This window comes from Kogia breviceps, chromosome 3 (genome assembly GCF_026419965.1).
Source record: "Kogia breviceps isolate mKogBre1 chromosome 3, mKogBre1 haplotype 1, whole genome shotgun sequence".
Taxonomy (NCBI): Eukaryota; Metazoa; Chordata; class Mammalia; order Artiodactyla; family Physeteridae; genus Kogia; species Kogia breviceps.
This window is the reverse complement of record NC_081312.1, coordinates 134,311,019-134,324,567: the sequence shown is the minus strand read 5'-3', so window position 1 is coordinate 134,324,567 and position 13,549 is coordinate 134,311,019. Positions and strand designations below refer to the sequence as shown.

The window sequence follows — 13,549 nt, the reverse complement described above, 5'->3', positions numbered from 1 at the left end:
AAAGAAATTGTTGGAAAGGTGTAGTTTATAAGCTAATTTGTTGAAATTTTTGAGCTTTCAGTTGTTTATGGTATGATGGAACAACTCCTGAATAAATAAAACTTTAAGATATTTATAGTAATATATTTAATACTGCAAAGTATACCCAACACTAACTTATACAAAGGAGGTTTTATATTTAGTGATATGAATTAAGCAATGAGAGAAAGTACAGTGTCAAATTTACCTGTTTTACATAGAGAAAAAGAGTTGGGTAAGTGGAAAAGAGGGGAAAGGTTAGGTTCTCTTACTGATAATTCAGTTCTAAGAAATGCCGTCTCTTCAGTGAAGTCTCCGATCCCCGCAGGTGTGGTTAATCTCTCTGGGCACTTTATTAGAGCACATAACCTATTGGGCCTCCCTTCCGGTTGATTGTGTGCCAGGTTTTGGATGACTTGGTGACAGAAAACATGTTTTATTTCACTCTTGATTTCTTCTTAGTACAGTTGACCCCTTGTATCCTTGGATTCCACACCTGCCCGATTCGTGGATGCAGAACCTGTGGATACAGAGGGCAAACTGTACAATGCCATTTTATATAAGGGACTTGATCATCCACAGATTTTGGTATCCTATGGATGAGGGGAGTGGTCCTGGAACCAACCCTGTGGATATTGAGGGACGAGTGTACTTCGTGCTTTGTAGGAATACCCTTGTTGAATAAGATGGAATGTTATATATGTCCGTATTCAAAAGAGAATTGTAAAATGCATGTAACCTAAAGCTTAGTAAGTAATTTGCTTTTTTTGGATTATTTTTGCCGTTGTGCAGGCGTGGGATGTAATTGGTTGGTGGTGGACAATTCCGGCTCCAAATTCAAATTCCCACACTTGACTGGGCCCTACGTCCCAAGGGGGCAGAGGGTCTATAGTGGTTATATTCTTTCTGATTTCTATCCTAGGGGATGGTGTTTCCAAGGGGATTTAGGAGTGAATGAGGGGAGGGAGTCCCATTTGTGCCAAACTTACCTCTTGGACTGATGGCTCTAAACCTTGTTTTTTTTCTTTTTTTTTTTTTTTTTTTAACCACTTTTAGGTCCTTTCTCCCTTACAATAAGAGCACAAATGAAAGTACTACCTTTTAATAAATAGTGTCTGATTTTTTTTCTTTAGTTAAGAAGGTATAGATGATCTTTTAAAAAAATGCAAGCAGTATCGAAATAAAGCAACAAGTAAAAGCCCCCATCTCCCCAATTCCCTAGTTAACAGTTTCTTCTGTATCCTTCCAGAAATTTTCTCATATGTAATATATACTGGATTGCAACTAGTTTCCCCTGCCCCAACACATAGTAGTATGTGTTGGGCCTCTTTCTAACATCAGTGTGTACAAGTCAACTTCATTCTTTTGGATAATTACATTATACTTAATTTTATGGGTATGACTTAATTTAACCTGTTGATGGACCAGTTTTAAATTTAAGATGTTACCAGTTTTTTAGTAGTATTAGAAAAAATGCTGCAGTCAACAGCATTGTCTCTTATGGCTTTCCACATTGTAGAAATGTATTTGTAGGATAAATTCCTAGGATTTGGAACTACTGAAACAAAGAGTACCCATATTTTACGTTTTGATAGGTATTTCCATGTTGTTCTTTAGAAGGTAGAGCCAATTTGCACTCCCACCAGCAATTTTTGAGAATGCCCATTTCTCTCTACCCTCGCCAGCTCTTGAGTCCAATAAACTTTTTAGTTGATGTCAATTTGATATGTGAAAAAGATTATTGTATTATTGTTTTATTTTTATTTTGTATTTCTCTAATTATAAATGAGCTTGAGCATCTTTTCATTTATATTTTGGCCATTTGTATTTAATTTCTGTGAACTGTTTATCACCTTTGCCCATTTTTCTATTAGGTTATTTGTCTTTTTCTGATTGATTTAAGAGCTTTCCAATATTAAGAAAATTCCCCTTTGTCTTAGATGTTATAAATATTTTTGTTTAGTTTATTGCTTTCCTTTAAGCTTGTTTTGGTTTTTTTTTTTTTTTCTTTTTTTCCATGGAGAAGTTTAAAGTTTTTATAAGAACCAATTTGTCATATTTTGTGACTTCTGGATTTATGCCATGCTTAGAAAGGTCCACATTCCAGGATGTTGAAAAAACATTAATTCAAATTCTTTTCTCTTCCTACTTTAATGGGGTTAAATACACATACACATTTATAAATATGTACGCTTGTATGTGTTTTTGTGTGGATTTTTTAAAATAAAACAGCATGTGTTTTTATTGCAAAGGCAGAAGATTTTTTTTGTACCATCTTTCAGTTTATTTTGGTGAAAGGAGGAGTCAGATGGTGATCCAGCTTTATTTTTCAAGCAGATAGACAGTTGATTCCATACTGGTTATTGAATAATTTGTCTTTTCCCAGACGTGAGAACACTTCTGAGATGAAGCTAAATTCCATAACCATGAAAAATCTTGAATGTTTGCCTGTGTGGGCCCTACGTATGCTGTAGGAGCTTGACATTCATATAGGCCCAAAGATCCTTGCTGATTTTCACAATTTTATTAACAGATTAATGAGTACACCAACACATGAGGTGATGGAAATCAACTGTGCCCACTAATGAGTTTCCTGTGTATATCTGTTATATGTGTTCCTCTCCCTGGATTTTCTCTAGACAAATTACTGCTATAAAATTACTGTTGGACTGGTATCGTTGGACAGTAAAATCTTACTGTTGGCATGAAAGATATGTTTTAAGTCAATGTAGACAAACACTGACTTATACCTATAAACACCATATGGCCCTACTTTTCCATGATACTCTGACATCACATATTCTGATCTGTAGCCCTCGTAAGTATCTTCACACTGGTCAAACCATGTGTCTGAGTTTTGGTTCAGAAAATGGAACTAAAGGATAAATCTTTATTTTATTTGTTTTTCTTTAACTGTGACCATTTTATACTCACTTTTCATTGAATAGATTCCTTTTCAGTTGTTTTATGAATTTCTGGAAAAATTCTGGGAAAAATGAAGTTTTATTTTCTTACAGTATAGCATATGTAAAAGGTAACTGGTTACTTATAAGAAAAACTGGGTAGGTTAATGAAAAATTGTAATTCTCAATAGATGTACACTGAGTCTAAAAATTAACATGTAAGAGTTAATTGTGTATCCTTAGAATTTGAGACGATTTGAAGAGAGCTTTAATTTATTGAAATTTTGTTTTGAAATATCATTGATGCAAAAAGTCCTAATCTTTTTTAGTCTTATGAGAGTAGTTATTATTAGTAGTAGGTATTTGTAGTCTTATTAGTTATTATTATTATTAGTAGTAGGTGTTAGTAGTATGGCTGTTTTACATGAGAATTAAGAAGTTTAAGTCCTTTACCCAAGCACCAGGCTAGTTCCTTGAGGGCAGTAGATAATGCTGCTCATTTTTGAATTGCTAGAAACCCATCATAGTACCTGGCACATAGTAGACTCAATTTTTGTTTCTGGAATGGATGGATGGTTGAAGGAATGAAGTAATAAGGACAAGCAAATATATCTAGCATGTGGTGACTGTAGTGAGATCACTACAGTCAAGACCCTCCAGTGGTTTCCTTCTCACTCAGGAGTGATAGCCAAGTCCTTAACATGCCCTACAAGGCCCTGCCCTTCCTCATTTTCCCCCAACTCTGCCCCACCATTACTTCTCTGAACTCGTCTCTCTCCGCCATCTTATTCTCAATCTGTTGCAGCTACTCTGGCTTTCTTTCAGTCTCTCAAGCATGCCAGGTATTCTTCTGCCACAGGGCCTTAGCATGAGCTGTCCCCTCTGCCTGGAACATTCTTTCCCCAGATATCTGTATGATTCACTCCTTCATACCCTTCAGTCTGTCTCAAGTAGAGTGTAAACTCCATGAGGGCAGGGGTTTTCCTTTTTCCACTGTTATTACCCCAGTGTCCAGAGCATTGCCTGCTACATAGTGGGCACTTGAATATTTTTTGGAAAGAAAAAGGAAGCAAAGAAGGAATCAGGAGGTGGGAGTCATGGAGCTAAATTAAAATTCATGGATATGAAGATTTAGCTTTAGAAACTATGGCCTCTGGTCCTGACCAGATCTTAGATTCCACACCTGAGAAGGGTTCTAAACTTGACAGCTGTTCTGGTAATTTCCTATTGGTGCCTTTTTAACCTCTACAGTTATGTTTTCATTTCTTTCCTCTTGCCTTAGAAAAATGCCTTTGCTGTAGTTCTAATTGACTCTTCTTACCTGGCACTGAAGTAATATGACAAATGACATATAAAGTACAGTATTGCCTTAACTTTCCGTTTACCCTAGGTAGAAGCTAAATTGTTTTTCTCGAAAGCCCGCTTGAGCCCTGCCGCTGCACTGGGTGCCGTTTGGCTGAGTGCTCCCCAGAGTCTGATGTTTTTGTGCTGTTTACTCAGTAGGCACTCTGCTTGCCATTCTGACCGCCCTTTACCTGAGGCTGCCTCTCTCCTCTTGGACCTTTATGTTCCTCCTCTTGGTTTCTCTTCTGGATTGCATGTTGCTTGAAATAAGATTGCTAACAACATATGGCCTGTTATGATTGTCTTTTCCCAAACTCTGCCATTTTGTATATTTGTGACACACTGCAGATTTTGTGAAGATTGCTTCATAATATTTGTTTACCATCTGCTGCACTCTATTTGGTATCTTGCTAGGATTTTTGCCTCCATTTTAAGTGACATTAACAAAATCCAGCCAGTACTTAGACTTTCTGGTTCTACTTTTGCTTCTCTAATGTGCTGGAAAATCATATTACTATGCTCCAGGCAGCTGGAGAAGCCTGGAATTCTCATTGTGAACCAGTGTATCAGAGTGCTCCCCCTCCTCTGCCTTCTTGGTCATATCTAGTAATGCTTTTTTGGTCAGAGGGCAAAGAACCTCCATGTGTAAGACAAAAAGGTCAAATTATTTTTTTCTGCTTCTCTCTACTTCGTGCCATGGCTTTCTAGTGTTCTTCAACATATTTATACCTTTGAAACTCTTTGTGCCATTTTAGTAAGTTTTTTATGATTTATGTTTCCAGTTAGTGTACTTTTTATAGCTAATCCAGTTTGATAGGCCCAGCCAGAGTCTTTGCTAGATGGGCTGGCTGTGTATATCCAACTTTTTATTCAGAAAAGTATTTTAAGTTATTGTCATACTAAATTGCTTGGTAGGTATTTCTACTTTCTTACCCTTCACTAACTTCTCATTCCTCTCAATTCATTAGTCTATTAAATTTTTTTTCCAGCTTTACTGAGATATAATTGACACATAACATTGTATAAGTTTAGGGTGTATAGTGCATTGATTTGATCATTACATATTGCAAAATGATTGCCACCATAGTGTTAGCTAACATACCCATCCTGATGCATAATTACCATTTCTTTTTTGTGGTGAGAACATTCAGGATCTATTAGCAACGTTCAAGTATGTAATACAGTATTATTAGCTATAATCACCATGCTGTACATTAGATCCCCAGACTTTGTTAATCTTGTAACTGGAAGTTTATACCCTTTGACAAATATCTTCCCATTTCCCCACCCTCCAGCCCCTGGTAACCCTGAGTTTGGGTTTTTTAGATTCCACATATAAGTGCTATCATACAGTATTTGTCTTTCTCTAACTTTTTTTCACTTAGCATAATGCCCTCAAGGTTCATCCATGTTGTCACAAATGGAAGGATTCCATCTTTTTCATGGCTGAATAATATTCCTTGGTGTGTGTGTGGGTTTGTGTGTGTGCCTAGGTGGGTGTGTGTACACATCTTCTTTATCCATTCATTATTGATGGACACTTGAGTTGTTTACATATCTTGGCTATTGTGAATAATGATGCAGTGAATATTGGAGTGTAGATATCTCTGTGAGATTCTGATTTCAATTCCTTTGGGTATAGACTTAGAAGTACCATTGCTGGATCATAATGGTAGTTGTAGTTTTAATTTTTTGAGGAATCACATACTGTTTTCCATGATGGTTGTATCAATTTACATTCCCACCTACTGCACACAAGGGTTTTCATTTCTCTACATCCTCACCGACACGTGTTCTCTCTTGTCTTCTTGATGATAGCTATGTAACAGGTGTGAGATGATACCTCATTGTGGTTTTCATTTGCATTTTCCTGATGATTAGAGATGTGGAGCACCTTTTCTTGTACCTGTTGGCCATTTGTATGTCTTCCTTGGAATTCCTTGTATTTAGAGAGAAGTATATTCTCATGTTAAATGTCAAGGCCAATGGTTTGCTCTTGGGTTGCCATGAGGGCATCTGATAGCTTGGATTTTGCCTCTGGGCCAGAATCATTAGTCTTCTCTTATGTGTAATTACTTTTCCAACTCAGTCACCTTTCTGACAAGAAGAGGAGTCTTCATTAAAACTACTAATTACAGATATTAAAGATTGAAGCAGACAGTCCTCCAAAGAGCAATCTGTAAAGGAGAGCAGTACCTACATAAAATGGAGGCTCTTATTAATCCATAAAACTATTAATCACTGTGTCATATAAAACTGATTTTATCCTCAGGCTTTATTAGAATGCCTCTTTCAACTTACCTTGTCTCCTTAGGGGACAGCTCCAGCACTTTAGGTTTGCATCAAAAGCTATTCTGGCCTTTTGTCCTCAGTTTTCTGTCCACTTAAAGCAAAGTGCCCTTTAGTGTTTCATAGCTGCCTTCTATGGAACTAGTAAGAGATTAGTCTGCTGACTTCCCTCACAGTTACCAGATTATTTCCGGTAACTGAAATAATCCTTCAGAGATTTCATAGAATTTTAGAATTTGAGAATCTTTAGTTTTAAGTAGCCTTAAAGGTTCAAGCCCTGACTTGGAGAATTCTTTTTTTTTTTTTTTTTTTTTTTTGCGGTACGCGGGCCTCTCGCTGCTGTGGCCTCTCCGGTTGCGGAGCACAGGCTCCGGACGCGCAGGCTCAGCGGCCACGGCTCACGGGCCCAGCCGCTCCGCGGCACGTGGAATCCTCCCGGACCGGGGCACGAACCCGTGTCCCCTGCATCGGCAGGCGGACTCTCAACCACTGCGCCACCAGGGAAGCCCGAGAATTCTTTTTGTTGTTGTTGTTCTTGTTACTGATTTAGAGAGATGTGATTTAAATGATTTTTTCTGGAATCTGTGCCTTCTCTTTACAAATTATAAAAAGGTTTTTCAACCTGTTTTATTGAACTCCAAGCACTTCCTCATTCCATATGAACAATACCTTATTGAGATCTTGTGTATATTGAAATTCGAATATAATCTGTCCCTTTGTAGCCACCATCTCTGTAGCTAGCTCTAGTGTAGAAATGAGATTTACAAAAAGCTACTTTGTTCAGACTGGAAATTTTATCAAGTTCAGGACTTCATAGAACAAATCATTTTAGTACACATCCAAATTGAGAATTTGACTTGGTTTTAAAACAAAAAATGTAAAGTGCTTTCATGTGTGGTAATATGTAACATTATATTCCTTTGTACAATGTCTGTTTTTTCCCCTTTGTTTCCTGCATTTGTATGACAGCTATTTGACTTAACCTTGAAAATACTAGTTTCTGGAACCTCTATAGAAACTCCCTCTGTTTCCAAAATTAGAATGGCATTTCTCTCCCAGTTCGGCTCTATAGAGTCTGTAGCTTTAAAAAAAAAAAAAAAAAAAAAGAGGGAAGGAAAATGCTAGATTTCTCTGTAGTCCTTTATATATGTAACCTCCCTAGGAATGCGCCTTCTTTGTTACCGATAGTGACCATTGTGTGCCTTTTATACTGAAAATAGGCAGCTCTTGGTAGATAATACCAGTGGTGACTGTGACAGCTCCTAGCTATGTGGATATTCAGACAGTGTGACTTGATGATACTGATTTACATCGAGTTGGGAAACTCTGCGGGAGTGAACCTGTATCTAGGATCCAGGAACAATTACTTTGGAGAGAAAACCCCAGTGAGAGCTGTTGGCTTGGTCACTGAGCAGGACAGGCTCAAGTGCTGCTTTCCCTCATGATGTCAGATTGCTATTGGCTGTGGGAAAGAAAAAGAAGGTAGCGTTTTGCTCTGAAATAGGCTAATTAGGGAGAATACAAGCTCTCTTCTAGGGTTCACATGGTGTGGTCACCAAATGGGGATATCTTAAGTACTGCAGCTGGACAGGAGGGAGGGCCTGCTGAGGTGTGGTGGGCTAAGATCCAGGTGCTGAACTGAACTCCCCCAGTATTCTCAGTAAGAGTCCCCAGACCGTGTCATGTTAGCTTATTCTCTTTATGGTGAGAGATTTGTGTTATTCCCCAGGCCTGGGATCAGGATCTCTGCATCTGACCAAATCAGCAATTAGATGCCCAAGAGTGACCAAAAAAATAATAACTCAGTTTAACTAGTGCACCAGAGCTGAGGCATCCGAATGAGAGAGAGCCTGCCCCTTACAAGTTGTCCCTCTGGGAGGCTGTGTACGTCTTCCAGCAATGCTGGAATTGCTCAAAAGGTTCTTAGCATTTTTCTTTCAACTGTACGTTTAAAGTCTACCACATATGCTGTTATCCTGTTGACAGATCTTAATCTTTAGAAGGATGAAGTAGCTAAGTAAATATTTAGAAATAGCCAAAAGTCATTCTGGGTCCTGCCTGGCAGATAGTATAGATGAGCGAGTAATCAGATGGCCAGTTCCATTTTGGGCTAAAAATGAGATCTGATATTTTCACTTGGTTTATCTTCAGGTTATTAAAACAGTTTTGAAGACATATTTCAAAACTATTTTAAATAAGAGAAGGATCAATGAAATAAGTACATTGTTTCTAGATGTGGCTGCTTTGGTGATCCACTTACTGAAATATATCCATTCTGGTTAAGTGTTTTGTGAAGTCTTTTTAAAAAAAAATTATTTATTTACTTTTGGCCGTATCGTGTCTTTGTTGCTGCGCGTGGGCTTTCTCTAGTTGCAGCCAGCGGGGGCTACTCTTCAGTGCAGTGCGCGGGCTTCTCATTGCAGTGGCTTCTCTTGTTGCAGAGCACGGGCTCTAGGTGTGCGGGCTTCAGTAGTTGTGGCTCGTGGACTCCAGAGTACAGGCTCAGTAGTTGTGGTGCATGGGCTTAGTTGCTCCGCGGCATGTGGGATCTTCCCGGACCAGAGCTTGAACCTGTGTCCCCTGCATTGGCAGGTGGATTCTTAACCACTGTGCCACCAGGGAAGCTCTGTGAAGTCTTAGTATCCTCTCGTTTTGGTTTTTTTTTAAAAAAGAAATTTAATTAATTAATTAATTAATTAATTTGAGGTTGCTTTGGGTCTTCGTTGCTGCCCACAGGCTTTCTCTAGTTGCAGTGAGCGGGGGCTACTCTTCGTTGTGGTGTGTGGGCTTCTCCTTGTGGTGGCTTCTCTTGTTGCGGAGCACGGGCTCTAGGCATGCAGGCTTCAGTAGTTATGGCTCACAGGCTCTACAGTGCAGGCTCAATAGTTGTGGCTCATGGGCTCTAGAGCGCAGGCTCAGTAGTTGTGGTGCACGGGCTTAGTTGCTTTGTGGCATGTGGAATCTTCCCGGACCAGGGATTGAACCCGTGACCCCTGCATTGGCAGGCGGATTCTTAACCACTGCGCCACCAGGGAAGTCTGTATCCTCCAGTTTTAAGACCATTAAATTATTCAACAATAGCACGAATCACCATTTGAAGCTTACTGTGGTCAGAGAGTACCCAGTACAATTGAAACAGTTCAGAAATAGAAAGAGAGCTACAAGATCAAGTGAGTTATGAGGAGAACTGTATTAAAGTTGCTTTGCAAGTTAACCTTACACTAGGCTCTCAGTCTGTAAAAAGGGAATGATAGTAATCAAGTCATATTGTCCATATCATAGAATGATTGTGAGGCTTTTAAGGGGGTATGGAGCATAAATCACAGTGCCTTGTGTATAGTAGTGTTCAGTAAATGTTAGCCATTTTTATTATACTGTTATGACATGACAGGTTGCCTGGGAGAGAGTAAGAATGGAGAAATAGAGGGATGGGGTACCGTGTGGGAAAGGAAAAAGTACTAATAGTTAAATAAAGCTAGCTTTTCTTCAGATTTTAAAGTTCTCCAAACCAAACCTGTTCAGTCATACTCCAGTTATATTGACTTTATTTTTAAAATTTCTATTTATTTGGCCATACGCGCAGCATGGGGGATTTTACTTTCCCTATCAGGGATTGAACCTGTGCCCCCTGCAGTGGAAGCACGGAGTCTTAACCACTGGACCGCCAGGGAAGTCCCTATATATATATATATATTTTTTTTTTTTTGTGGTACGCGGGCCTCTCACTGTTGTGGCCTCTCCCGTCGCGGAGCACAGGCTCCGGACGCGCAGGCTCAGCGGCCACGGCTCACGGGCCCAGCCGCTCCGCGGCATGTGGGATCTTCCCGGACCGGGGCACGAACCCATGTCCCCCGCATCGGCAGGCGGATTCTCAACCACTGCGCCACCAGGGAAGCCCGGAAGTCCCTATATTTACTTTAACTTAGATATGTGTCTTGAATGACATGAGCAATATTTTAATTTTCAACTGTTCCTAAAATTTTTAGTTCTTTATTGAGATTCTGGTTGTATTCTAAACAGAAAAACAAAACCACAAACGAATAAAGTTAACATCCACAAAATATGGTGTTGAGGATTTGGATATAAAGTGTACAAACCAGTTTTATTATGTTCCCAGATAACATAGTTTTTGTACATTAAGAAATGCAAATCTTATCATTTGTATTATGTTGCTTTTTAAACAGATGAAGATGAAGATGGTGATCGAATTACAGTGAGAAGTGATGAAGAAATGAAGGCAATGCTGTCATATGTAAGTATATTACAAATGGGGACTATTTTAAAAATGTTAATGTAATTGAGGATGCTGTTTCTTGGCATAATGAAGATATAAAAGTAAATCACAGTTGCTGTAACATTTTTCTATATAATATAAGATTTTTAAAGATTTCCTTACGTGAAAGTTAAGGGCATTCTTTTCAAAAGACACTTACTGATCATATCATGAACATTAAGAATAATGCATCGTAATGACTTTTACATTAGGTATGGTACAGACTAAATGGACTATCAATTTCCTGTATTTTTTATGCAGTACTTAAAGTAACGGCTCATTAAAAACGAACCCCTGGGCTCTAAAAAATTTTTCAAAATCTACTTTCAACTGGAGATCTCTTTCACCCTTACAAACAGACTATAGTTATAATGTAGCTGCAGGCTTAATATGGATACATGATTTAAGATGTACTCTCAGTTATTTTATGCACTAACCACCCCACCCCAAAATGAACTACAGGGTTACTTACTGAATCTAAGTGATTCGACTATATCCCGAAATGACTTTTCTTTTGTGTTTCAAATTTCAGTGAAAATTTGCATTAACATTTGTCTCAGGATTGAAGTAAACAGGAAGAAAGGATACATTTCTAAAACTTTAATACTAAGCTTGAATAATACAATGACAGTGAAGAGACATAGCTTCCCTGAGCCCTGATTTGTTCTTTTCTCTTATTTTTATTTTATTTTCTCTTATTCATTTTATTTTATTTTTTTCTGAGTTTGTAGTCTGTGTACGAAACCTTCTCTAGTGGTCTGGCGAAAAGAGCATTGGACTGGAAGTAAGGAGACCTCTGCTCTCCTCTGGCTTCCTGGCCTTAGGCAAAACACTTAACCTTTCTGTGCTGTAGTTGCCTCATCTGTCACTTGTGGATAATAATACTTGTCCTTTCTACTGCACAGGGTCATTGTTATGACCAAATGGGATGATGTGAAAGCCTTTTGAAAAGTTAAAATTCTATACAAATGCAAAGTGGTATTATGGTGGAAATGATGGAATCAGGGCCCTTGCTTTTCAGTTGAGACTCTAATCTCAGCCAATGGTTAGGCTGTAGGTTTTTGATAGACCTCAACTTTAACCAGGATATTTTTTCCTCATAATGAAAACTGTGAAATATCTGTATGGGTTTCCGCCAATAGTTTTAATTTAGGGTAGGAGGAAAGAGAACAAGAAGGATGGCATGATTAACAGAGCGTTTCATTCAGACGAGCACAGAGTAGGAAAAGTCAATTTCCCATTTACTTCTCATTAACTTATTTGAGAGTCTTTGTGCCCTGAGAATTTAGAGCAAGGCTCATCAGTACCTTGAAAGGCAGAGTAGGATTGTCTGCTGAAAGGTCTAGCACTAGTAATAGTAGATTGGCTAACTCTCCCGAGAATGTGACATGCTTATTTTTAGAAAACACACACACGGGTTCTAGTTTTTTCACATACATTCACTGCAGAGAGTACATTACTGACATCAGTGTACTTTCATTATGTCTCTGACATAACCACACACAAAGGTGTATTTTCAAAAATGTACGTTTGGGAAGTACCAACGGTTCTCTTTGGGAAATGTTACTGCATGTGATCACAGTGATAGTAATAATCATTTCCATTTCTAAGTGGCCACTATACACTAGATGCTTAAGGTGTTTACTTTTCTTTGGTTTTAATATTCACGCTGTAAAGTAGATATTATCATACCTATCTTTCAGATGAGGAAGCTATGCTATGGTTCAGAGACATGCTAAAGGTCTTATAGCTAGCATGAATGTGAATATGGAATATAAATAAGTTCAGCTTCTCCTTGTGCAAGGCCCATGCTCCTTCACTGTTTTCTACTGTTTCTCTCCCATCCACCTTCCTGCACATTTGTACTGGGATCTTTTCGTGTGTTAAAAAACAAATTCATCTGAGTAAATTTTAAAGATCTGATTGGCCTATCCCATGCAGCAGACACAAAGACACTCTAAAGACTTCTATAGGCAGGAGGCAGGACAAGGAAGTTATTTTAGCTAAGAGCTGATTGTTTCAGGCAAAGTCACCTTCCTTTGGGGGACAGCAGGGTCTATCAGGTGGATTACATGACTAATGCTGACCAGGAAATCCCAGACTGAGTGGTTAAGATTATATTCCTTGGAGAGGCTGAAACTGTAATTAGGTTAGGTACTTTAAGTCTTAGTTTGGTGACTTGGGCTTAGCACAGGTGACTCCATTTTGGGCCGGTTGTCTCTTTTTTAACATATGTCATCACCATTATTATATTCGGAATGATTTTTGTTTATATAATACCTTAGTTGAGATATCTATACCAAATATTCCTTATGACTTGCGCTTATTTTCTCAAATGCAGTGTTTATTTTTGTGTTGTAGTAAAAGTTCTGTAATTGTCCTTAAACTTAAAAGTCCCTGGGCTTCCCTGGTGGCGCAGTGGTTGAGAGTCCGCCTGCCGATGCAGGGGACACGGGTTTGTGCCCCGGTCTAGGAGGATCCCACATGCCACGGAGTGGCTGGGCCCGTGAGCCATGGCCGCTGAGCCTGCGCGTCCGGAGCCTGTGCTCTGCAATGGGAGAGGCCACAACAGTGAGAGGCCCATGTATCGCAAAAAAAAAAAAAAAAAAAAAAAAAGTCCCTGAGATTTCTTGAGTGACTTTTGGTTTGAAGGGAGTTCATCTAGCTTATTGATCCCCAAGTATTTGGATTTCATGAAATAATCAATTTTTCACTTTTAGAT

At 38.8% G+C, this 13,549-nt stretch overlaps 1 protein-coding gene across 3 annotated transcripts in view; it reads left to right on the top strand.

The window, feature by feature from the left end:
* MAP2K5 (mitogen-activated protein kinase kinase 5) overlaps window positions 1–13,549 on the top strand; it is a 278,593-nt gene that overhangs the window by 10,704 nt on the left and 254,340 nt on the right. For all 3 annotated transcript variants that reach the window (XM_059058573.2, XM_059058575.2, XM_067029606.1), the window contains exon 3: window positions 10,739–10,806. In XM_059058573.2, coding sequence (XP_058914556.1) covers window positions 10,739–10,806 — 68 coding nt within the window. The remainder of the gene's footprint in view (window positions 1–10,738; window positions 10,807–13,549) is intronic.